At 34.7% G+C, this 21,902-nt stretch overlaps 7 protein-coding genes and 1 long non-coding RNA gene across 10 annotated transcripts in view; 4 read left to right on the top strand and 4 right to left on the bottom strand.

The window, feature by feature from the left end:
* The window catches only part of LOC104702359, a 2,486-nt gene extending 1,222 nt beyond the window's left edge, over positions 1 to 1,264 (top strand). Inside the window, exon 2 of the mRNA XM_010418211.1 lies at positions 956 to 1,264. The gene's annotated coding sequence lies outside the window, so the exon portion shown is untranslated. The remainder of the gene's footprint in view (positions 1 to 955) is intronic.
* LOC104702358 lies at positions 459 to 1,264 on the top strand. Its single transcript, XM_010418210.1, has one exon. The coding sequence runs from the start codon at positions 484 to 486 to the stop codon at positions 952 to 954; it is 471 nt and encodes a 156-aa protein (XP_010416512.1). The 5' UTR covers positions 459 to 483; the 3' UTR covers positions 955 to 1,264.
* On the bottom strand, positions 1,137 to 3,496 carry LOC104702360 (RNA pseudouridine synthase 2, chloroplastic-like). The gene is made up of 8 exons (XM_010418214.2): positions 3,093 to 3,496; positions 2,873 to 3,016; positions 2,557 to 2,787; positions 2,256 to 2,458; positions 2,045 to 2,123; positions 1,704 to 1,879; positions 1,509 to 1,611; positions 1,137 to 1,389 (listed from the first exon to the last, which is right to left on the bottom strand). Exons 1-8 carry the CDS (start codon positions 3,441 to 3,443, stop codon positions 1,381 to 1,383), a joined length of 1,296 nt encoding a protein of 431 aa, XP_010416516.1. The 5' UTR covers positions 3,444 to 3,496; the 3' UTR covers positions 1,137 to 1,380.
* Positions 5,498 to 7,511, bottom strand: LOC104702357. Of its 3 annotated transcripts, XR_753983.1 has the most exons (5): positions 7,372 to 7,511; positions 7,017 to 7,213; positions 6,419 to 6,602; positions 6,087 to 6,176; positions 5,498 to 6,001 (listed from the first exon to the last, which is right to left on the bottom strand). It is a non-coding gene; the product is annotated as an uncharacterized LOC104702357 (long non-coding RNA). The 3 variants fall into 3 exon arrangements; XR_753982.1 differs by having other exon boundaries at positions 5,498 to 6,176; XR_002032789.1 differs by having other exon boundaries at positions 5,498 to 6,450; positions 6,495 to 6,602.
* Positions 9,170 to 12,204, bottom strand: LOC104702355 (calcium-dependent protein kinase 29-like). Its single transcript, XM_010418209.2, has 8 exons — positions 11,287 to 12,204; positions 10,692 to 10,835; positions 10,421 to 10,573; positions 10,203 to 10,315; positions 9,944 to 10,111; positions 9,735 to 9,862; positions 9,550 to 9,649; positions 9,170 to 9,469 (listed from the first exon to the last, which is right to left on the bottom strand). Exons 1-8 carry the CDS (start codon positions 12,080 to 12,082, stop codon positions 9,389 to 9,391), a joined length of 1,683 nt encoding a protein of 560 aa, XP_010416511.1. The 5' UTR covers positions 12,083 to 12,204; the 3' UTR covers positions 9,170 to 9,388.
* On the bottom strand, positions 12,568 to 15,866 carry LOC104702354 (V-type proton ATPase subunit B1). Its single transcript, XM_010418208.2, has 13 exons — positions 15,758 to 15,866; positions 15,554 to 15,626; positions 15,290 to 15,345; positions 15,105 to 15,203; positions 14,937 to 14,996; positions 14,718 to 14,829; positions 14,400 to 14,608; positions 14,002 to 14,130; positions 13,758 to 13,895; positions 13,519 to 13,669; positions 13,340 to 13,422; positions 13,195 to 13,242; positions 12,568 to 13,110 (listed from the first exon to the last, which is right to left on the bottom strand). Exons 2-13 carry the CDS (start codon positions 15,603 to 15,605, stop codon positions 12,787 to 12,789), a joined length of 1,461 nt encoding a protein of 486 aa, XP_010416510.1. The 5' UTR covers positions 15,606 to 15,626; positions 15,758 to 15,866; the 3' UTR covers positions 12,568 to 12,786.
* LOC104702353 lies at positions 16,084 to 17,863 on the top strand. The gene is made up of 4 exons (XM_010418207.2): positions 16,084 to 16,470; positions 16,740 to 16,842; positions 17,042 to 17,203; positions 17,497 to 17,863. Exons 1-4 carry the CDS (start codon positions 16,208 to 16,210, stop codon positions 17,638 to 17,640), a joined length of 672 nt encoding a protein of 223 aa, XP_010416509.1. The 5' UTR covers positions 16,084 to 16,207; the 3' UTR covers positions 17,641 to 17,863.
* LOC104702352 (TATA-binding protein-associated factor 2N-like) overlaps positions 20,639 to 21,902 on the top strand; it is a 4,104-nt gene continuing 2,840 nt past the window's right edge. Inside the window, exons 1-4 of the mRNA XM_010418206.2 lie at positions 20,639 to 20,794; positions 20,973 to 21,095; positions 21,531 to 21,611; positions 21,700 to 21,788. Coding sequence (XP_010416508.1) covers positions 20,973 to 21,095; positions 21,531 to 21,611; positions 21,700 to 21,788 — 293 coding nt within the window. The 5' untranslated portion in view covers positions 20,639 to 20,794. The remainder of the gene's footprint in view (positions 20,795 to 20,972; positions 21,096 to 21,530; positions 21,612 to 21,699; positions 21,789 to 21,902) is intronic.

Below are 21,902 nucleotides of genomic sequence, written 5' to 3'. Positions count from 1 at the left end.
GACCTAGTAAGTATATATATCCATCTACTGTATTTAAGCTTAAAAGTTGTTTGTCAGCTTCTTCTTCTTCATCTTCTCACATCCTTTCTGAATGCACGTGACGTGACAGATTGTTTATGCCATTTTTAAGTTATTGTGTTTAAGACCGCCATCTTTCTAATTCTCATATTCGTGATGAGTCACAACGTTTGAGTTCATGCGAAGAGATAGAAAAAGGCTGCTTCCGTAGTATTAATGGAAGCTTAGTTCTACTGCTCTCTCTCTCTTCTTCCTCTGTGGAAATGGAATACAAGCCAAAACACTCCAAAGGAGGTTCAAATCAAATTGACCTAATTCGACGTCGTTTGAGGATAAATAGATAATTCTATGCGACTGAGCGTTTATATCGGGCCGTAAATGGGCCTATTCTGCATTATGAATAAGCCCATTTGCTATATCATTGTAAGAGACGAAATTTTTCAATTTTGGTGTAGAGAGAGAGAGATGATGGCTGCGAAACTTCAGAAATGGCGAAATCTGTCAGGTCGTCTAGATCTGATGGCTCGGAGCGCCGTGTCGACGAGACGTCTCCTGCACGAAGGTCCAGACACCGTGGAGGAGCTTCTCGATAGACATCTAGCGAAAAAAGAGAAAAAAGTTATCGACGACGATGAAGCCGCGTTGCTTAACAGGCAGCGTCTGACGAGCACGCGCCGGGAAGCGCTGAGTTTGTACAGAGACATATTACGAGCGACTCGGTTCTTCATGTGGATTGATTCCAGGGGAAATCTGTGGAGGGACGTGCTGAGAGAGAACGCGAGGAAGGAGTTTGAGGCGGCGCGTTTTGAGACGGATCCGGAGGTTATCACAAGGCTGCTGATCAATGGAAGCGATGCGGTTTCGTCTGCTTTGGATAAGCTTGCGGAGAAGCAGAGAGAGATGATCGAGAAAAAGCGCCGTGGTGATCAACCGTGACTTGACTTGATCAACCGTGCAGGAATGTTACAATCGAATACTAAATCCGTTGAGCTAAATTGACATGTTTATAAGGCTCTTCTACTTGATGCCTTCGGAATTATTTGCTGTAAATGGCTGCGAGAAGAAGAAGAAGCTGGGAGTTTTTTTTGGTTCTTTGTCATTTTGAGTGTTGCACGAACTTAGATTTTCATTGAAATATCATTGAAGAGTCTGTATAAATACACACCTCTACAAGCTATAAACAAGGCTTTTGATTCTACAATAACTTGTTTCAACATCTCAACGATCAATAAATTGAAATCTATAATCTCTTTTGTTTCGTCAGATATCACTAGAGACGAGTAAGATCATCATAAAGAAGATGAGTTCCCTTCTTTAGATCTCCATAATCATTGGCTGTGATGGATAACCAAAGTCGAGAGATTAGTTTACCTGCGCAAAGCAAAGAGCAAGACTTAGATGTCTCAGTATAAGTGTATAACCAAAATCTTTGTCACCAAAATAGAGTCCCAAGGAATAGGTTAGTTAGAAACTAGAGAGAATTGGGTTACGTTTTCTTTTCCGCTTCTACGAAGCAAGCCTACTATCTCTGCAAGATCTGGAGGTGGTGGACATGAGAACTTTACAATTTCCCCGGTGCATGGATGCGTAAAGCTATAAAAAAACACAGTTGAAAAAGCAGTTAGGAACTGGTTCTGCTGCTAATTTGAATCGAGAATATAAGATTGAGGTTTGAGTTATCTTACCCGAGAACTATAGCATGAAGACACGGCCTATCCAGTCTGGAAATTAGCTCTATGATCTCTTCTTGATCACTGCGGGAGACTCTTTTCTGCAGAAGAGAAAGGGCCATGCTTTTTGTTCCACCATACACTTCGTCACCCAATAGAGGAACTCCCATATACTTAGCATGAGCACGTATCTACTTCAAATCAAGATGGAAGAAATAAGACTTTTCAGACATCACAAGTTCAATTGTTCAAAGCAGCTGGAAATAGATGACTCAGGGCAGTAACATAAACAAAAAAGTAGTAGACTTTCAAAGATACTTGTGGACAGAGTTTCACACTGAACAACTTGAGAATACCTGATGGGTACGGCCTGTTTCCAGTCTCCACTCAACCAATGCAGAGCCACCTCCAGCAAATGTTTCAATTACCTTATACCTAAGAGACCATTGTTTGAACATATCAGTATCAGTTCACTACTCTCTAGAGATTTTTTCTAATCATTCTGAAGAATAGATAGATGCAGTGTTTATAGTGATTGGTGCACTAGTAAAAAACTGCTCTCATCACCTACTAGCAGCATGGCGGGCCCTTCCACCGCTTACTCCTCCAGGTATAGCAGCCATACGGATCCTATTACTCGAATCACGACCAATCGGTATCTCAATACGCCCCTGAGGTGGAGAAGGAACCCCAGTAGTAAGACTTACATATACTCTCTCAATTGTGTGTAGCTTAAACTGTTCCGCTAGATGGGCATGAGAATGTTCATCCTGCCATTACACTTATCAATAAATTCAGAAGAAGCAATCAAAGTAGTTATTCTCTAAAACAAGCCACCAAAAGAAGAAGAAGAAATAAAAACACTAACCTTGGCTACAACGAGCAAACCAGTGGTGCCTTTATCCAACCTATGAACAATACCAGGACGAACAGAAGCAGCATATGAACTAGAAGAAGTCATCTCTTCATCATCTGAATAAGCTTCATCTTCGGAATCATCTTCTTCGGGGTTTGAATAAGCAACATAAGGAAGACTACAATGGTGAAGTATGCCATTAACAAGCGTGCCAGTAGGATTCCCTGGCGCAGGATGAACAACCTAAACATATGAAAGATACTTAAAATCCTAATGACGATTTCTCTAAGTCTAATATAATCTTAGTATATAGAGAGAATTTGATTACCATGTGAGCTGGTTTGTTAACAACAAGAAGGTGTTTATCTTCATAAACTATATCTAATGGTATATCTTCAGCTTCAGCTTTTAAAGGTTGAAGCTCTGATATTGTACAATTGACCTCATCGCCAGCTTTAACATTGTGCGAAACCTGGAAGAGAGATTGAGAAGGATTAAGATATTTGAAAAAAAAAAAAATATAGAAGAATCGAATCCGAAGTCAAAACCTTATCGATGACTCGGCCATTGACGGTAACGAGTCCCAATCGAATACTAGACTGTACACGAGCTCGGCTAACGCCAATGACACGAGAAGAGATCCACGAATCAATCCGAATCTTCCCTTGCACGGAGTCAACTGTCTCCTCGATTCTGAGACCGGCGTTGTTAACTCTGGGGATGATGCTCTCCGTAGGACTGCAGGCGACCAAATTGGGGGTTCCAGAACTTGCTCTGACGAAATTGGAAACCCTAGGTAAGAAGGAGAAGAAGAGAGAGAGAGACGAAGAAGAAGAAGGATAACGAAGGGATTTGACGGAGGTTAACGAGAAACTCGGCAGCTGAGAGATTGAGAGCATCGTCGTCACTCTCGTCAAACTTCAAAAAAATAAAAATCCGGTTTGTATCTAAAACAACTTGAAAGCCTCTAGATGCCCTAGAGGTTTTCCTACTCTTGATATGCCGCCGTCAAATAATTAAAGCTTTTAAATCCTGACTTTATTATAAATGGGCTAAAAGGGATTGGGTAAAAAAATTAAACAGCTCTTCCTTAAATATTTGTTTTTATTTAGTTAGTTGAAATTATCCAAATAATTGTAATTTTTAAAAACTATATAATTTTTTCAAAAATACCAAAAATTTTAAAAGTGTCTGTTCTAAAATGGTTAATTACATGTCGCATAGTCAATCTCTATCCAAATTCGTGAAAATTTGACTCTTGAATTTATCTATTTATATTTTTTAATTTCTTACTTTTATCATTAATTTCTGTCCGTTTTTTTTTAAATCGTTCAATTTATTAGTTCTCATTATTCGAATTATCTGTTTCAGTTTACATACTATTTCTCGTCTTAATACCATAAATAGACTGGACTTTTTCTCAAAATTTAATCATTGTTTTTTAAAGTATATGTACTTGATTAGAAAAATAAAATTACCTCAAAACACATTGAGAAAAAATATCTACTATATTCAGTCAAATAATAAACCCTTTTAGGTTGTAAATTTTTAATTGTCTAATATTAGATTTTTTCATAAACATTAGTTGGCCACACTTTTACGGTGTTTTGTCAATATTTTGATGTATATGTAGAATCCCGCAACCCGTACCGAAAATAAACATGATCATCATCTTCATCACCTCGAAAATATAATTTTTTTGCAATTGATCAATAATAATCAAGCATTATCTGTGTTTGTTGAAAATATTAAAGTAATTTTTTTACTGGGTGTTAAATCTAGTCTAGTCCAGTCCCATCCCATCATGTCCCGTCCCGATCTATCCCGTCTTGTCCCTTCTTGTATCCGATAATATAATTCGATAATATATTTGCACGACTGATTTAAAAAAATATATGTAGTAGAAGAGTTTCTATTAACAGATTTATTAATTTTAAGTTGTGAAACTTATTGATCTTGTATCCGCACATATGTGCAGGATTATATTACTATTTATAGATATATTTCTTTGGTATAACATTTATAATAGAAAATATATTTGTTTGTATTCATTAAGTTTATGAATGTTTTAAAGCAACAATCCAATAAATAAGCAATATAATCCAAGAAGGTACAAAACAATAAACAACAAAATAGTTTATTTCAAAATTTTAGTCTATTCATTAAGTTCTTAAATTGATTTTGGGTTTATAATTTTTAATTGTATAAGGATATTCATTAATACCTGTATTTGTCCTTATACACCACGGGACAAATTTATGTTTACATTTTGTGCCAATGTAAATTTGTTATACTCAAGTAGTACTGGTTTTTGTTTAAGTTTGTTGTTTACTTATACAGATTGCATAATACGTATCTCTCGTCAGAAATACTATTATGTGGTTTAAGTAGATAGGATTATGTTATTTATGTATATTTTTGAAATAATATATACAGATGTGCGAAAAACAAATTTCCAATATGATTATTTTTTTAGTTTAAAACATGCGTATAATTTATTGATAGTGTAACGATTACTTAACAAAATAATTTATCCTTCTCCTTGTCATGGGGTCTAAACGATTGGGTTACATGTAGGCTATTAAATAATAGTTCAGTATTGTCTGGCTTGTTGTTTTGTTTGGCTTATTTTGTATCCTTAACGTTTAAAATTATAATAAAATAAATACGAAAGAAAAAATGGAGAAAGACAAACACATTTCAAGATGGTCTTATTAGCTTAGTTTTTGAAGGAGAGAAGGATTACAACTGTGATTGTTTCTCATAGTATCAAGCAGATTTAGAAAGTTGCTGATGTCGTTTGCCTTGTTCTCGACGGTGAGATTGTTGAAGTTCTTAAACCGAGTGAGCTTTCACACGTTAAGCATCCAATGACTCGAAAGTTTCTTCAACTCAGTTCTTGAGACCAATTTCTCATTGTCCTTCAAGTCATTTGCTACTTTTTCCTTGAATGTGCTAATAATCTCTTTTGAGAGAAGAAAAGTTCTGTCTGAATGTAACAACAACTTGTAAGGTTTTTGTCTTTTTATCTTTTGTTTAGTAAATGAAATCACATATATATCTCTATGAACAGCAAACCTATAAAAGAATTGAGATGAAATGGACTTAAAAAACTTGATTCGGTGAGATCTGCATCAACTGAGCTTAACAGGAACAACAACAGAAACTTTAGGTGAAGAAGGATCAAGTTGGATGATCTCCTTTCTTCCTTCTCCTCCATTCTCAGCTCTCTCTTTAAACGTTTTTGTCACTGCACCAAACGCGTTTGAAAACCATGAAGCTCCACTTGACACATAAGGGTTTGCCATTAAAGCTGTTCTTGCGCTAATTGCAGTCTCTTCAGCAGCTGCTAAAGCAGATTTGGTTATCTCCCTCACTTGATAACGCTCGTCGCTATCTCAACTTCTCATTCACCACAGTTGTTTGTTCCTATGTTTAGCTTCTTGCTTTGACCCATCTAATCGTCAAGCGAGGCAATGGTTGCTAAACTCACTAAAGAGATTCACATCACTAATTGAATTTCATCATGAACAGAAACTCACCGTTGATTCCAATCTTAATCTCCTTAATTTGAAACTCTCATATGAAGTAATATCTTCTTTTACATCTCTCTCTTTCCTCAGCTGAAAAACCTTGCAACATTCAAATTAAAAGACACTTGATAAAGTCTTATTGCAGATTCTATGGCTACTAAATGATAATGCTAAAATCCAGATTTCATACAAACAAAGAAAAATAGAAATAACCAAAACATAAAGACTTTTACGGGGAAATTCATAATAATCAAACAGTATCAATCAGACGGGGAGGATAAGATTTAACAATCGTTTGTAATCGAAGCTTGGGAGAGAGATAAGGTTTAACAATCGTTTACCTGGGCCACTTTGATGGAGTAATGGGTAGCACCTAAAAAACCAAACCAAATCAAAAATAGGACTTGAGCACAATACCCAACATCTCAGTCATATTTGTTCTTTTTTCTTTGGTGTCTCAGCCAAACACTTCATAGATGAAGAATCACCCAGTGTCTCACATAAGGAGACCACCAAATCTGCCACCTGAAAATTTAAGAAAGCTAAAGGATCTTAAAGATCAATATAATGTCTCCAGAAAGTCCAGACACTATGAAATCCAATTATAACGAAAGAAACACAAACATATAAGACCCATCAAGAAGAAACAGCAAAGACAATAAGTTCTACAAAAAAAGATTAAGACTTTTGACTAAAAAGCACAAGGTGAAAAGTTATAAAGTTCGTTCACCCGTTGCAATCACCGTTTCACTATTTGATTCCCAGAACCTGGCAAATCTCAATCAGAGCCAAAACTAAAAAAAAAAAATCACTTTTTCTCACCCAAATAAATCTAATATTCTCGCAAAACTCGGAACACAAGCATGAAACTGTATAGATCGAAGCATATGAAATCTCAAAGATCTAAAAATTCGGAAAATTTCAAAATTTGAGACATACCCATGATAAGCATAGCGTGGGGAAGCGCGCCGAGCAGGGGAAGGAACAAACCACCGACAGTTCCAAGGCCAAGGATCTCGAGAAGAAGCTCACTTCCGGCAGAGAGATACGTAGCAGCAGTGAACATGAGAAACGTATATTTTCAGAATCAGAAACACATTCACTGCAACTATGATTATTCCATTTTAGCTCAATTCCTAACACAATTAAGCAAACATTGACAAAATCCAAAACCAAAAAATTCAATCAGAATTACTCATCCATAATACAAACAGATCTCGCAAAACAGATCTTACATATCTATTAGTGAACGAAAGAAAAAATAAGCAATTAGAATACAAAAAACAGATCTTACATATTGTCGAGAGAGACAAATCTCAATGTACTGCAGCAATCCAGAATATAAAAACAGATCTTACATATCTCTTTTGTCTTTGGTAAAGAGAGAGAGAGAGAGAGGCGAGAGAGAAAAAGAAGATTCGAGTAAGGGTTTTGTTTTTTTTTTTGTTTTAATATTGACAGAGTAATGAGTGGTGAGGATTAAAAGAATCTCAAAATATACGGTCAGGATTTAAAAAAAAACATAAAGAATGAACGACTGAGATTAAAACATATAACTGGGTCACATTACCGGTTATTACGACCCGCGTGTTTATCCATTTAGGGGTTAATGCGTGTTGTATCCTTCCGCGGAAATAATTTAATGGTCATAATTCCAATGACATTTGATTGCAATTTCTTACAAAACTAAAATTATTTTGTTAAAATGTTTTTCGATTAATAGTAGGGATTAGCTAGATCTATGGCAGTTTTTCAGGTAAAGTAATAATAATAACAGGCTCACTCATATCATTTTTTACTGTGGTGGAAGTATAGAATTAACTAAAAATTTTACATTAGACAAAATAGAATAAGTGGCAAAATGATTTGAGTTTACCCAAAAATACTCATAGGAGAACCAGGCCAAAGTTCCTCATCGGCCCATCGCCCCTAAAAAGGTGCATACGTCTAGCGACAAAAAAATGTAGAGTCTATGTGCATATAAAACATAGTGAGTTAAAAACATGTTTTTGACTTTTGTAAATTTAACTAAAGTTGAGCTAAAATGCATTAACTTTATCTCATTCATTAATTTCCCAAAAATCATTTCATTTCAAATGGTTCCAAAAGGGCATTTTCATTTAACACTCCATAACATGAATATATTTGAGGATGCATTATATATTAGATTTGTTTTCACGTCAACTAATATAACACATGACCCATCACAAACTTGTAAATGATTAAATTATGAAAACGTTATGCACAAAGTGGAATATGGTAGATCATTCTTTTAATAAGATGAATTACCGAAAACCTCTTTCCATTACATAATTTTGTTATTATACCAGTGTATTCATTAAATAAACTAGAGATGCTAAAAAAATTGCATGACATATGTAGATTATGATACAACATAATTCAATTTTGGCCAACGTTATTGTCATTGAATTAGCCAATCTTTACAAAAGAGAAAATAAAAACAACAATCAATTTTTCATGATCTTTTAAACTAATAATATTGGAATGTATATGTGTAAGTGCATACATGTAATGTATATAGTTTACTTGAGTGAAATATATAAATATATTTTTTGAAATCAGAACAATTTGAAACAACAAAAGAAATATTTTAACTTTTGTGTTAATTTTTGGATAAATATGTGATCTAGCTTAATAAAATTGCCGCATATGAAATCTATCCAAGTAAACTTTCCCCCCTACATATTATACCCTGAATATAATCTCTTTGTAAACAACTTACAAGTGAGCTTCCAAAATTTTCATAAACATGCTTGACTCATTTTTAAAAAACATTATTACTAAACAAAACTATTATCTAAATAACCAAAATTCCTTGGCAAAAAAAAAAAAAAAATAGAATTCTGCTATATTTTTTAACATCTTTAAACAATTATTATTATTATTTTTTTTTTTGGTAGCATCTGCCGAGGTCATGGGGCTGAGAAAGGTGGACAATTTTATTTTTATTATTATAAAAAGTAGAAATTGTGTCCATAAATTAAGAATGGTACTGTAGAGTTTCAATTATAATGTACTTTGTAACGTGACATATATTTGAGGCAAAAATAAGGTTTTACGTACGATCAAAATACAAAACAAAACGAGTCATCTTAAACGAAACTTGATTTTTTTTTTTTTAAATATTCACGCAGGTTCATATGATTCATTTTGTATAACATACCAAGAAAGAAAAGCATAGGAATGCATTAATTCGCATCTCAATCGACAATCGGGTTTATTATCGTCTTCACTTTATTTATATAGTAGAAGCAAAGCATCCGTCATTGTAGACGTGTAGTTGAATATATTCATCTGAGCAGCTTGGGATCTGAATCTGTAGTTCCTTTCCTCATCATCGCCACAAATTCCTCGTAGTTTATCCTCCCATCCTATATATCAATCACAATCATCATCATCCATCATCATTAGACCGAAACAAAAAAGAATCAGAAGTAAATGTTTTCCTTACGTTGTCGGTATCAACATCATCGATAACTTCATCTATGGTCGCATCATCACCCATACCATATTGTGTCATGGAATGTTTAAGCTCATCCCTTGTGATGAATCTGATTTTACAAACGGAATAACGTGTTAGTTGTGTTTATTTAGGTGAATTAGAAGGAGACGTGTATAAGAATTAAGAATACAAACCCGCTTCTGTCCTTGTCGAAGAATTTGAATGCTTCTATCAAATTCTCTTCTTTCTCCAATCTATGGCGATGCATTGTTGCTGTTATAAACTCAATGTAATCAATCGTCCCACTTCTGTCCACATCAGCCTATATATCAACATAAACCATTTCAAAAGTTTTGCATGGTTTGATAATTAAACAATTGGATTTGTTTGTTTTTTTTCTTACAGCTTCCATGAGTTGTTTGATTTCAGATTCCGTAAGCTTAGATCCAAGACGATGTAACCCGCTCCTTAGTTCATCAAAAGTGATGGTTCCACTACTATCTGTATCCATGTTCTTAAACATTTGCTTTAATCCCTTTATCTCTTCTTCTGATAAGTTTTCCGCTATCACCTAATTAAAAAAAACATAAGAATTTCAAAATTTATGTTATTTTTAGACCGTTCTTGAAATAATCTTGGAGAGAAATACTCGTATACTTTACCTTCAAGGCAAGTTTCTTGAGCTTGTTCATTGCGCGGAACTGCTTCATCCTAATGAGAACAGCGCTATCGATAGGTTTATCTGATATTTTGCTGTCTGTCATCCATGGATGCTCTGTTTTTTTTTCCAATAAAACAAAAAACCGCAACAAAAGATCGGTTAGTTAGGGACTTAGGAGGTAGGGTATGTTACAGATGTAGATGCATTGCAAAAACATACCAAGTGCTTCAGCTGCTGTTATCCTTTTATTAGGATCTATTGTCAACATTTTTCTAATCAAATCTTTAGCGCTTTCCGATATAGTAGGCCAAGGAGAAGTCTCAAGATCCAGTTTCCCTTCCAAAACCGCCGCAAATATGGTCTTTTCGGTCTCTAAACAAGCAACATTAAAATAGTACCGATATTTTCAACAATTTCATGTCTCATATAAAATTCTTTAAACTGACCAGTATGTGACAATAAATTTTGGATTGAAATTATTTTAGCATACCTCCCCAAAATGGAGGAACACCACTAAGAAGGATGTAAAGCATGACACCGGCGCTCCATACATCGATCTCTTTCCCGTAGTTTCGATGTAGAACTTCAGGTGCAACGTAGTATGCACTCCCAACTATATCTCTATACACTTTGCCTACACAAAATTTGTCATATGTAAGGATTTCTATATGTAAAACCAAATAAGTTTAGCCTAATATTCATTCAAACAGATTCAATCCTCCTAGCCCTTCGGTCTCAAAAGTCTTTGGTGTGAATTAATATATTTTTTGTTGTCATTTTTTAAAGTCTTGTGGAAAACATCTGTTGACTTGGGTTGACTCAAGTCGTTTTCGAAGTTGACTTGGTGTCACACTAGATTAACCCCACACGGAGATACAATGTCGTTATCTTTTTTCTTGATTCTACCACAAGTTTAAACATAATGGTTTATCTCCTAAACACACTCAATTACTCAATGTAAAAGCAAAGACAAATCTTTCAAAAACAAGAAACTTAATTTTGGTTCTAACGTTAGAAAAGAAACAGTAGTCGTAATTTAAGTAATCAAGAAGTCAAGAAGAGATGAATTTAACGTTACGTTTTACCTTCTTCGATGAAAACAGAGAGTCCAAAATCAGTTGCCTTGATCTGAGAATCATGTTCGTTACTAACAAGCAAGAAATTCTCAGGCTTTAGGTCTCTGTGAGCAACGCCCATGAAATGACAAACGTGAACAACGTTAACGATCTGTCTGAAGATATTAGCAGCTTCTTTCTCAGAGTAACTCCCTTTCTTGATGATACGATCAAAGAGCTCTCCTCCAGAACAGAGCTCCATGACGACATGAAGATTCTCTTTGTCTTCATACGCGCCTCGAAACTCGACGATGTTTGGCTGACCCGTGAGGTGTTGCAAGATCATGACCTCACGTCTCACGTCTTCGATGTCTTTGCGACGTATGAGTTTACGTTTTGAGATGGATTTGCAAGCGTATTCTCTGCCATTGGATTTGTCAGTGCATCGGTAGGTGATTCCGAATTGGCCACGGCCGAGTTCTTTGTGGAGGTCGTAGAGAGCTGAGAGATCGATCATTGGTCGGTTTAGGATTGGACCGATTTGAGAACCGGAGGAGGAGGAAGGATGATGAGGAGGAGGAGGAGCCGGTTTGGGTTTGGGCTGAGGAGTGGAGGTGAAGTTACTGGTTTGGCCTTGAGAAACGGTTGGGTTAGGGAGAGGTTGGTAGTGATGACGAGGGCTAGAATCGGAAGAAGAAGAGATTGGGATCTCATGGGTTTGAGATTTGGAGAAGCAAAACCCCATAATGTTTTTTCTAAAGAAATGTTTTGTTCGAATGTTTTTGTTTCTCTGGTTTTTGGTCGCTTTATTTGGGTTTTTAAGCATGTGAGCAAAGTAGATCGGTCTTGTTCCGTGATTTTTATTAGACTTTTTTTGTTTTTGTTTTTAGAAATAAAAGGAGAATACACAAAAACGAAAATTTAAAAGAGACGAAAATAATGTTGCACTGATTTGGGTTTGTGGGGGTGCCTTGCTTTTGCGTTTAGAGAAGGTTAGGGTATCATTTTTCTTCATTGTGGCCCCTTGGAGAGGGTCTCTTTTAGGTTCCCTTCACCTTTTGGTAAATACAACACAGACATACAGTAGTAGTAGTACATAATTACCAAACCTCACGAATAATTAAGTTTTTTTTAAGATGATTATATGAATTATGTAGATTGCGTTAGAAAAAAGGACAAATTAAGTTTGGTTCAACAATCTCATTGATTCCTTTACTTCGGTCATTCGGTGGTTTTCCTTGTCATCATGGTTTCTTTCCACAGCATGTAAACATTATAATCAGGGTTTTTTGGCTAACCAAAGTACAAAAATTAAGAAGGTATTGTCAATACGACATCGTTTGATCGATATTTATTCACTTTGGAACATATTACAGAACCAAAAAATCACAAATATTGGAGATAACAAAATACATATAGCTCTCATTTTTTTTGTTTCTCTATATAAACATCAAACAAATACATCACAAAATTCACAGTTTTCACCTGGAAAAGAGTTTTCGATAGGAGATAGAGCTTCCATTACCTGATTTAACTGGTTGCGTCTCGACTGTAGAATTGGTCAAGTGTCTTAGCAGGGATACGATGAAGAAGCTCGCGTGGGAAGATACGGAGCAATGTCCAAGCTAAGTCCAGCGACTGGAAGATGTTTCGTGTGTCATAAGCTCCTTGCATCACAAACTTCCTCTCAAACTTATCCAAAAACTCTAGATAAAGCAGGTCCTCTGAAGAAAGTGCTTCTTCTCCAACAACAGCTTTCATCGCTTGAACATCTTTACCAATTGCATAATTAGCATACAGTTGGTTCGACACATCTGAATGGTCTTTGCGAGTCATGCCTTCGCCAATAGCACTCTAACAGAATGAGGAATGATACGTTAATAAAGATCTATAGAGAAACTGCGATCGGTATTAATCATAATGGAGTTGGATTCTAACCTTCATTAAACGAGAAAGAGATGGAAGCACATTGATGGGTGGATATATCTGTTTGTTAGGGAAGAAACAAAGATGGAATTTGATTCAGAGCTCATTCATAATATAAGTGAAATCGGTAAGATCAGGGTCTCGCAAGGATTATTACCTGTCTGTTGTGAAGTTGCCTATCGATATATATTTGACCCTCAGTAATGTAGCCAGTAAGATCGGGAGTTGGATGCGTGATATCTGATAATTTTTTTTTTAAAAACAACAAAGAGTGTAAGTGTTGAGGTCTCCTAAGAAACAAAAAAGAAATCAGGGGACTGAGATATGATTATTTACCGTCATTGGGCATAGTGAGGATTGGGATTTGGGTGATGGAACCTTTTCTTCCTTCGATACGCCCAGCACGTTCATAAATAGTTGCAAGATCAGTGTACATATAACCAGGATATCCACGTCTTCCAGGAACTTCTTCTCGGGCAGCAGAAACCTACAGTTTCTCAAGCCTGTTATCAAATTTGAAATAAAAAAAAGTTATGGAATAAAAGAACTACTTCAGTATGAAATTTTCAGTTTACCTCACGAAGGGCATCAGCATAGGAACTCATATCGGTCAATATAACAAGGACGTGTTTCCCACATTCATAAGCCAGATATTCAGCTGTTGTGAGGGCAATTCGAGGAGTGATGATTCTCTCAATGGTTGGGTCATTGGCCTGTAGGAATAATGGAAGGTCAATTCAGTTTAAAGGTAAGAAATATTACACCAAAAAACAGCAAGATATGATAATAATTCTTAGAAGTCACAACTAGTAAATATACCAGGTTCAGGAAAAGAGTAACTCTCTCCATTGATCCATTTTCTTCAAAATCTCGCTTGAAGAACTGAGCTGTCTCCATGTTCACACCCATAGCTGCAAACACAATTGCAAAATTGTCCTCTCCATGATCCTAGAAAACCAAAAGAGGGGGACGAATCATGGATCTTATGAGAGACAAACAACGTCGAAGAAGAATGTCTACAAACAAGGATATTCAACTCTTTTTTTTTATAACAGAAACAGAGTTTCCTTTTAAAGCAAAGAGCATATTGAAGGCCTTTTAGATATACCACAAAGTAATCAACACACTTCTAGAAAAAAAAATTCAATTTAAACAAGTGCGTTAGCGAATTCTTCTGATTGTAATATATTTGTGGTGATACTGGTTACAAGGATTACCTCAAGTAGATCAACAGTTTTTTCCAAACGCTTGACAAGACCAGCCTGACGACAAATCTGAGCAGCAATTTCATTATGTGGAAGACCAGCAGCAGAGAAAAGAGGAATCTTCTGTCCACGAGCAATGGAATTCATGACATCAATGGTCGAAATCCCTGTCTGTATCATCTCTTCTGGATAGGTTCTTTCACTGGGGTTGATTGAACTTCCTATCAATATAACAGACAGACACATTTAAGAAAAAAAAACAAAAACACATAGACAGGATATTGCTTCAGAGATCTCAATGGACCAAAAAATTTCCTCCTGAATATTTACCTGAGATATCAAGGTATGCCTCTGGCAAAATAGGAGGGCCATTATCAATTGGTTTACCAGAACCGTTAAATATGCGGCCAAGCATGTCCAATGATACAGGTGTTTTCAAAACCTGAAACACACAAAGTTAATAAACAGGGAGCAAACACATCAACCAACCAATCGTTACAAAAGAAGAGGCAAAACACTGGAAGAAAGAATGCTTTAGTGGAAAGTTACCTCTCCAGTGAATTGCACAGTGGTAAACTTGTTGTCAATTCCAGATGTCCCTTCAAAAACCTGAAACCCTTAGCTGAGTAAGTCAATGTGGAAAATGACTTATTCATTACACATTCAGATTCACATATCTTAGTTTGAAACCGCAATGGACAAAAAAATATCTTAAACCTGGACAACAGCTTTCTCGCCATCGACTTCCAAAACCTGACCACGTCTTGTAGATCCATCTCCTAAGCGGATATTAACAATTTCCTGGTACTTTGGACCCTGGTACAAGCAAAGTTTCAGTCAGTTAAGTTTCTCTCCCTCACAAAGTAAAATGAATCAAAATTCAAAAGTTATGTTCTTCTTACTTTCACTTTGTCAAGAATAACCAATGGTCCTGCAACACCAGAAACAGTTCTGTACTCTGCAATTCAAAGATCCATGATCAGTCTTATCTATATATATATATATATATATATATATATATATACACTAGATAAAAATAGTTAACAACATCAACGACACGAAAACGACTTGAGAACATCGAAAACAAACGAGATTTTGGATAAGTAAGTTCTGAATAAAACAAGATCAAACTGCAAACAAATCCATATATCGATGGGGTGACTTACCCATGCCGATCTCCAAAGTCCCTTCTTCCACGTCGATATCATTCGTCCCCATTTTCACAGATCAAGCCGCTCCCTGGTTACAAAAATCAAATGGAAAATTTCGATCCAATTATCATACAAACTCAGATGGAGCGGTGAAAGAGAACAACTTAAGAGACGCAATCGAATTGCGCAAGGATGATCTGAATCATCAGAAACACGTACCTGGAACGATCCGATTCAAGCCGAGAGAGAGAGAGAGAGAGTTATGGTTTATGAGTTTCTCTGTGACTACTAATCAAGTTCCTTCTTCTCTGTGAACGTGGTTAGACCATATCTCTCAATATCTTAATTATTTTATGGGTCCCGGATCGTAATTTATGTTTTATATGTTTTTGTAGAAAAAGTCTTTTATTTACTCTTATTTACATTTATAGACCAAACTCTGTAAATTACAAAAACAGCCCGTTATTATTAACTTACGTTTATGCCACGCCAGCTAAAATAAAATCAACGGTTGGAGATGAAAGAGAGTTGTGTCTCGGCGTCTCGCTTAGCTTCCGAGCAATCGTAGCCGTTGCTTACACTCACCGTCACTCTCTCTGGTTCCTTTTATTTTTAATAATAAAATCTCCGGCGATCACGGGAAGAGAGAAAGAGTGTGATCGAGGGAATATGACGACGATTCGAACGGGTTTGGTGTTCCTTGTCGTCGTCTTCATCATCGGAACGCGTGTAGAAGCGCAACTAGTGCCGCCGGTGAGGCAAGATGGTTTCGTTTACCCACCGGGTCATCGGTTTGACCCGAATACTATACTGATTGAGGCGTTTTTTGACCCGGTTTGTCCGGATAGTAGAGACTCTTGGCCGCCTCTGAAGCAAGCTCTTCATCACTATGGATCTCGCGTTGCTCTTCTCCTCCATCTCCTTCCTTTACCGTCAGTTCTCTAGTTTCTCTTTTTTTTTTGCCTTCAATTTGTGTTTCTGAGCTTCAAATTGAGATTTTTCTGAGCTTAGTTATAATTTCAATTTTGTTCTCCATGCAATTTAAGTACCTTCATTACTGTATCGATTGATTCTAAGTTTCTAACTATCATAACGACAAATAGCTTATGAAAGGTTTGGACTTTAAAATATGTTTCGCTCTCTGTTTTATGAATTGTTCTTGTAATGAATCTTGGCTTTTTTTTGTTTTTGGAATTTGCAGCTACCATGACAATGCATATGTAACCTCTCGGGCTTTACACATTGTGAATACTAAAAACGCCAATGCTACGTTCTGTTTGCTGGAAGGGTTCTTCAAGCATCAGGTTTGTTCAATGTTTGATAGTAAAAACTTGTTTTGCAGGTCTGGGAAACAAAAGAGTGATCTTAATCTTCTTGTAGTCTTTTAGAAAGCTGAAACTTAGCTCTCTATGAATCTCTCTGCTGATGGTTATATTGTTTGAATCTAAGAATTGATATGTGATGTTTGTATGGATCACTGAAACTGTTTTTTTTTTTTGACAGACAATGTTCTACAATGCGCAAACACAGCTCCTGTCAAGACCTGAAGTTGTGGAGAAAATAGTCCAGCTCGGAACAGGGACGTTGGGAAACTCATATCAATCGGTCCTCAAATCCGGCTTCAGCGACAAAAAATCTGATCGTGCAACCAGGGTTTCCTTCAAGGTAATTCTTTCAGCTTCCTTCTTTGACACCTTTCACTGGTTTTGGGAACTAAAATTATTTATAGACAGAGACAAGGTGACTGGCTGCTTAGTCCTCATCTTATATGTTGCCGTCCCTTCAATATCCCACACAAAACAAAACAAAAATGAATCTAGTCAGGGCAGTAGAAGAATACTGAGTTCTAATGACTTAAATCTTGACCTGAAATCGAAAATACTCCATGGCTACTCTCACTGTGTTACCTGAACAAGAATTTAGTTCATATTTAGGTTTTGTGGCGTTATGTATTGCAGTATAGTGCTTCGAGAGGGGTTTATGGGACACCAACCTTCTACGTTAACGGGTTCGTACTGTCTGATACTGCTTACCCCTCAAATTTCGGAGGATGGAAAAAGATCATTGATCCTCTGGTTCAACCACATGAGGCAGATATATAAGATAAACCTCGTTTCCTACCTTTGAAGATCTTAAGTGCCTTTTGCTTATCTGTACTGTAATGTATATGACTTGTTCTAAATGTGTATGTTGTTGTTCATTGTAAATTTGTAATTAAGGAAAGTGATCCATATAAAAGCTGGACAGCCCGGTTGTTTTAAACATAAATTGTAATGACAAAGGTGAATTTTATCTATATACTAAGCAAAAAGAGCTGTTTACAAATTTTGGACGTTTTTAACTTCAAGTGATTTTTTAAATCGTGAGAAGCATCAATCTTCATAACATCATTAACACTATATTAATTTACATGTTAATATAAAAGCATTTTAATCACATGTAGAATCCCTACATATTAAAAGAAAAGCACTCTCTCCAAAAAGTTGATGTGTTGATGCCAAAGAGCTCAAGACACATTTAGCAAAAAAAAACCCTTAAATTTTCTACTTAATTACATTAACATGCCATTATATTTTAAAAAAAAAAACAATTAACTGAATAATAATTAGATATGTCATTAATTCTCACACAAATTTAAATATCACATATTAAAACTAATTAAATAATTACATACTATTTTAAGTCAAAATTTCACTAAAATTTACTTACAAATATACAAGTCAAAGTTATATTATTTTTAAGAAAATATTGATTTCTTAAAATCAATATAAGTAAAATATTCTAAAAAGGCTATAAAAATATATAAAGTTAATAAAAATAAAGAACATATAACTTATTAAACATATAACTTATTAACAAAATCATATAAAAATGTTATTTTTATGTTAGTATTATTACCATAATAATTTAAATAACAAGCTTTCAATAGTTATTATGATTGATTATAAAAAGAAATACATTACCTCTGAATTATCTCCGACTTATTAAAGGAAACTTAATTCCCAATAAATATAGATTTATAGATATTCATAAATAAATATAAAAATGACAATAAATGAGGGGATATCATGATGTGTAATTATTTATATATATCTAAGTATGTAAACTAATTAATCTCGACATTTAGTGTGATTATTCATTAAAAAATAGAAATATTGATAACGGAATAGGAATATACTTTTTATTGTACATTAATCTATGTGCTATTAAAAAGGAATGTGACAATAACCTTATCATTATAAATAAACTCAGTACCAAAAAAATCATAATATATTTAATATGAGTGATTATTAAATTATGAAAAATTGTTATAGTTATTCAATCAACCATAAATATAAAAATTTGATTTTTAATGCACAAAAAAAAAATATATTTCCATAAATTGTAACATTTTATAAATATTTTCTTTACCACGTTCACATAATTCACGGTGTAATGTATTCTTACACGAATACGTTGATTTTGAAATTTCATTAATTTTTTCATAATGATTTTGTGGTAATAATCCGTTATTTATAGAAAATATTAACAAACCGACTAACTCAAAAGATTTAAATAGTCTAATTACAAATATTAAATCAATAAATTAGATTATCTACAAAAAAATTAGTTTAGAATCCGATTGTTACTAACATATAATAGAATTAATTAATTAAACTACCGAGTAATTTAGTATATGTTGTTATGGTTACATAAGAAACATGCAAAATTGTTATGATTACAAAATAAAACATAAGAGATATGAATTTGATTTTTAAACCACACAAAAGACATGTTGCAATAAATAGTAACATTTTATCATATTTTCTCTTATACATTTGAAGATTTCACCGGTGAAACGTATTTTTTACACGAAAAAACGCAGTTTTAAATAAATAAATAAAAAACTTTATTTACATATTATATTTAACACAAACAAATATTGGTTCTCGAATAATAATTTTCCTTATAATAATTTTTTTTAAATTAATTTATTCAAATTAATTTATCCCACATATATTGCGGGTTGTTACCTAGTTTATTGTAAAGCCTTTTTCGGATATTGCTAATTTCCAAATATCTTGTAGTACTTTTATTCCAAATTATCCATATCTTACAACTGTGGCCTACTTTTGTTTTAATAGTAGTGAACCAAACGTATCCTCCATCTGTCTTAACGTCGTGAGGAGGTGTGATCATGTGATAAAGCTTTGTTAAAAGATTTAAGGATCATATGCTATTAGTCTTAAGTATTTATTTATTTTTTGGTAAGGATTAGTCTTAAGTTAGATGGTTCAATTTTGGATTGTGCCACAAAAATAAAAAGAAAAAAGGTTAAATGCTTCTCACGTTTGGATGGGTCAAGACTTTCCAACAATATTTTATTTTGTAATAATGGATTGTCACATTCATAACAGTCAAACATTCATTACTTTTCTTTTCTCTTAAGAAAACATAGATCTCAGTTTTTTCTTGATGTTTGACAGTTATTATTTTGCTCATAAAATTTCCTAAGAATTGTATATATAACTTTATTAAATACTGGTATAGCAAGTATTTTCTTATAAGTTTGTCTAAACTCTAAAGCAAAGAGTGTAAGTGTACTCGTCTGCAAAAATAAACACAGACACGTTCTCCAAATGTTATAATTAAACTACAATTTTGTCTTTTTATTATATTTAATAATACTAGTAAGTACCGAAAATCCAGAATTATTGTCTATTAATAACTTGAAGATTTGGTTCTCATCAAAACAATTAATTTTCTGAAAAAGCCATTTAGACTTTTTCCTTCGCATTTTGTGCAACTAGATAATCTTTTTGAAGACTTTATTACAAGAATTTGGAATTTACTTACTCTCACAAAAAAAACAACAACACAAGGCTCAAACTTAACCGAAAAAATCTAATTAAACCGAATTTCTGAACCAGTCCTGATTATTAGTTACCGGTTCCGAGCAAATTATTCATTGTACTCGACTGGTTAAGCGACCGGTTAATCTTGATTTAGCGTGGTTCGGTCTGGTTGGGTTTAAAATAAAATCGTGAACCGAAACCGATTAGGGTAGTGTGCAACGTGTGTGTGTGTGGAAGAGAAGTAGTGCGGCTGTGGTATATATCAGAGAGAGGCTTTGCATCGAATGGTTCTTCTTAGGGCGTATAAGGAGAAGAAACAAAGCCGTACAAAGAGGGCTCTTCCTTGGGCATAAACCACCATTTTCGTTTTATCTGAAATCTTCGTCTCTCTCGTAAGATCTAACCGCAACAACTGCTTAAGGTAAAGCATCAAAAGCTTTATCGATGGTTTATTCGAAGATAAATCCCGATTTTATTCTCTTTTGTTTTCTTCTGGTTTCGCTCTGTATGTTTCGCTACAAGGATTCGACAAAATCCATAAACCCTAGGTTCTCGCTGATTTTCTTGTTTTCTCTCTTGTTTTTTGGGGTGGGATTCAGATGGATAGGTATCACAGAGTGGAGAAGCCGAAGGCGGATACGCCGATTGATGCGAACGAGATTCGAATCACTAGTCAAGGCAGGGCACGAAACTACATCACCTATGCGATGACTCTTCTTCAGGTATATTTGCATATTCGATGAATCTGAAATGTGTTAATCCAATTCATGTTTATCTAATTCTTTTATGTGTGTGTGTGTGTGACGTGTTGGGAGATTTGGTTTAGGGTTTATGTACGGTTTTTGTCAACTGGTATGGAGAATGTGTTGATTTAGTATAAGCTCCTTTGTAATCTAGGCGTTATATACTTTACAATTAATTTGGGATTATAAAATGATTAGATTCTTTTGCTTCATTTATGTTGACATGAGTTTTGCCTTGTGATTGAACAAATTTATGATGATTCAGGGATTCTTATTAGATAGATGCTTTAGACTTTTTTTGAGTAAGTAATTAGTAATGTCATTTGTTGTGTGATTAAGGATGATTAAGTTTTCCCATTGTGGGATTGTGATTCAGTTGAACAATTTTATATGGACTTTGTTTTCTTTTTATAGGAAAAAGGTTCAAGTGAAGTTGTATTCAAGGCAATGGGAAGAGCTATCAACAAGACTGTGACCATTGTAGAGCTGATTAAGGTAATTCTGAGATTTGTCATTGTCCAATTCACTAAACGTAGTTCAGTTGATGGGTTATCTGAAATGTTCTTTTTAATGTGTTACGCAGAGAAGGATCCCTGATCTTCATCAGAACACATCGATTGGATCCACAGACATAACAGACACATGGGAACCACTTGAGGAAGGCCTTCTACCGTAAGGGGCCATTAAAACTTTTATAAAAACGCATTTTCAATATGTTCACCTGTTACTGTTACTTATTTCTTTCCTTTTCTCTTTGTCTTGAAGTTTGGAGACTACAAGGCATGT

The sequence above is a fragment of the Camelina sativa genome, chromosome 7 (assembly GCF_000633955.1).
Source record: "Camelina sativa cultivar DH55 chromosome 7, Cs, whole genome shotgun sequence".
NCBI lineage: Eukaryota > Viridiplantae > Streptophyta > Magnoliopsida > Brassicales > Brassicaceae > Camelina > Camelina sativa.
This window is presented reverse-complemented; position numbering and strand designations above follow the sequence as displayed.

Bases quoted from the DNA above. Each gene is read 5' to 3' on its own strand.
- LOC104702358 (XM_010418210.1), top strand. From the start codon at position 484: ATGATGGCTGCGAAACTTCAGAAATGGCGAAATCTGTCAGGTCGTCTA.
- LOC104702360 (XM_010418214.2), bottom strand. From the start codon at position 3,443: ATGCTCTCAATCTCTCAGCTGCCGAGTTTCTCGTTAACCTCCGTCAAA. The intron at 2,788-2,872 runs GTAATCAAATTC...TCATATGTTTAG, and splicing joins TTAACAAACCAGCTCACATG to GTTGTTCATCCTGCGCCAGG. The intron at 2,124-2,255 runs GTGATGAGAGCA...ATGGTCTCTTAG, and splicing joins GCCCGCCATGCTGCTAGTAG to GTATAAGGTAATTGAAACAT.
- LOC104702355 (XM_010418209.2), bottom strand. From the start codon at position 12,082: ATGCTTAAAAACCCAAATAAAGCGACCAAAAACCAGAGAAACAAAAAC. The intron at 10,316-10,420 runs GTATGTTTTTGC...AAAAAAAAACAG, and splicing joins AACAGCAGCTGAAGCACTTG to AGCATCCATGGATGACAGAC. The intron at 9,863-9,943 runs GTAAGAAAAAAA...GTTGATATATAG, and splicing joins TCAAACAACTCATGGAAGCT to GCTGATGTGGACAGAAGTGG.
- LOC104702354 (XM_010418208.2), bottom strand. From the start codon at position 15,605: ATGGGGACGAATGATATCGACGTGGAAGAAGGGACTTTGGAGATCGGC. The intron at 15,204-15,289 runs GTAAGAAGAACA...TGCTTGTACCAG, and splicing joins TTATTCTTGACAAAGTGAAA to GGTCCAAAGTACCAGGAAAT. The intron at 13,111-13,194 runs GTTAGAATCCAA...TCATTCTGTTAG, and splicing joins CTCTTTCTCGTTTAATGAAG to AGTGCTATTGGCGAAGGCAT.
- LOC104702353 (XM_010418207.2), top strand. From the start codon at position 16,208: ATGACGACGATTCGAACGGGTTTGGTGTTCCTTGTCGTCGTCTTCATC. The intron at 16,843-17,041 runs GTTTGTTCAATG...TTTTTTTGACAG, and splicing joins AAGGGTTCTTCAAGCATCAG to ACAATGTTCTACAATGCGCA. The intron at 17,204-17,496 runs GTAATTCTTTCA...TATGTATTGCAG, and splicing joins CAACCAGGGTTTCCTTCAAG to TATAGTGCTTCGAGAGGGGT.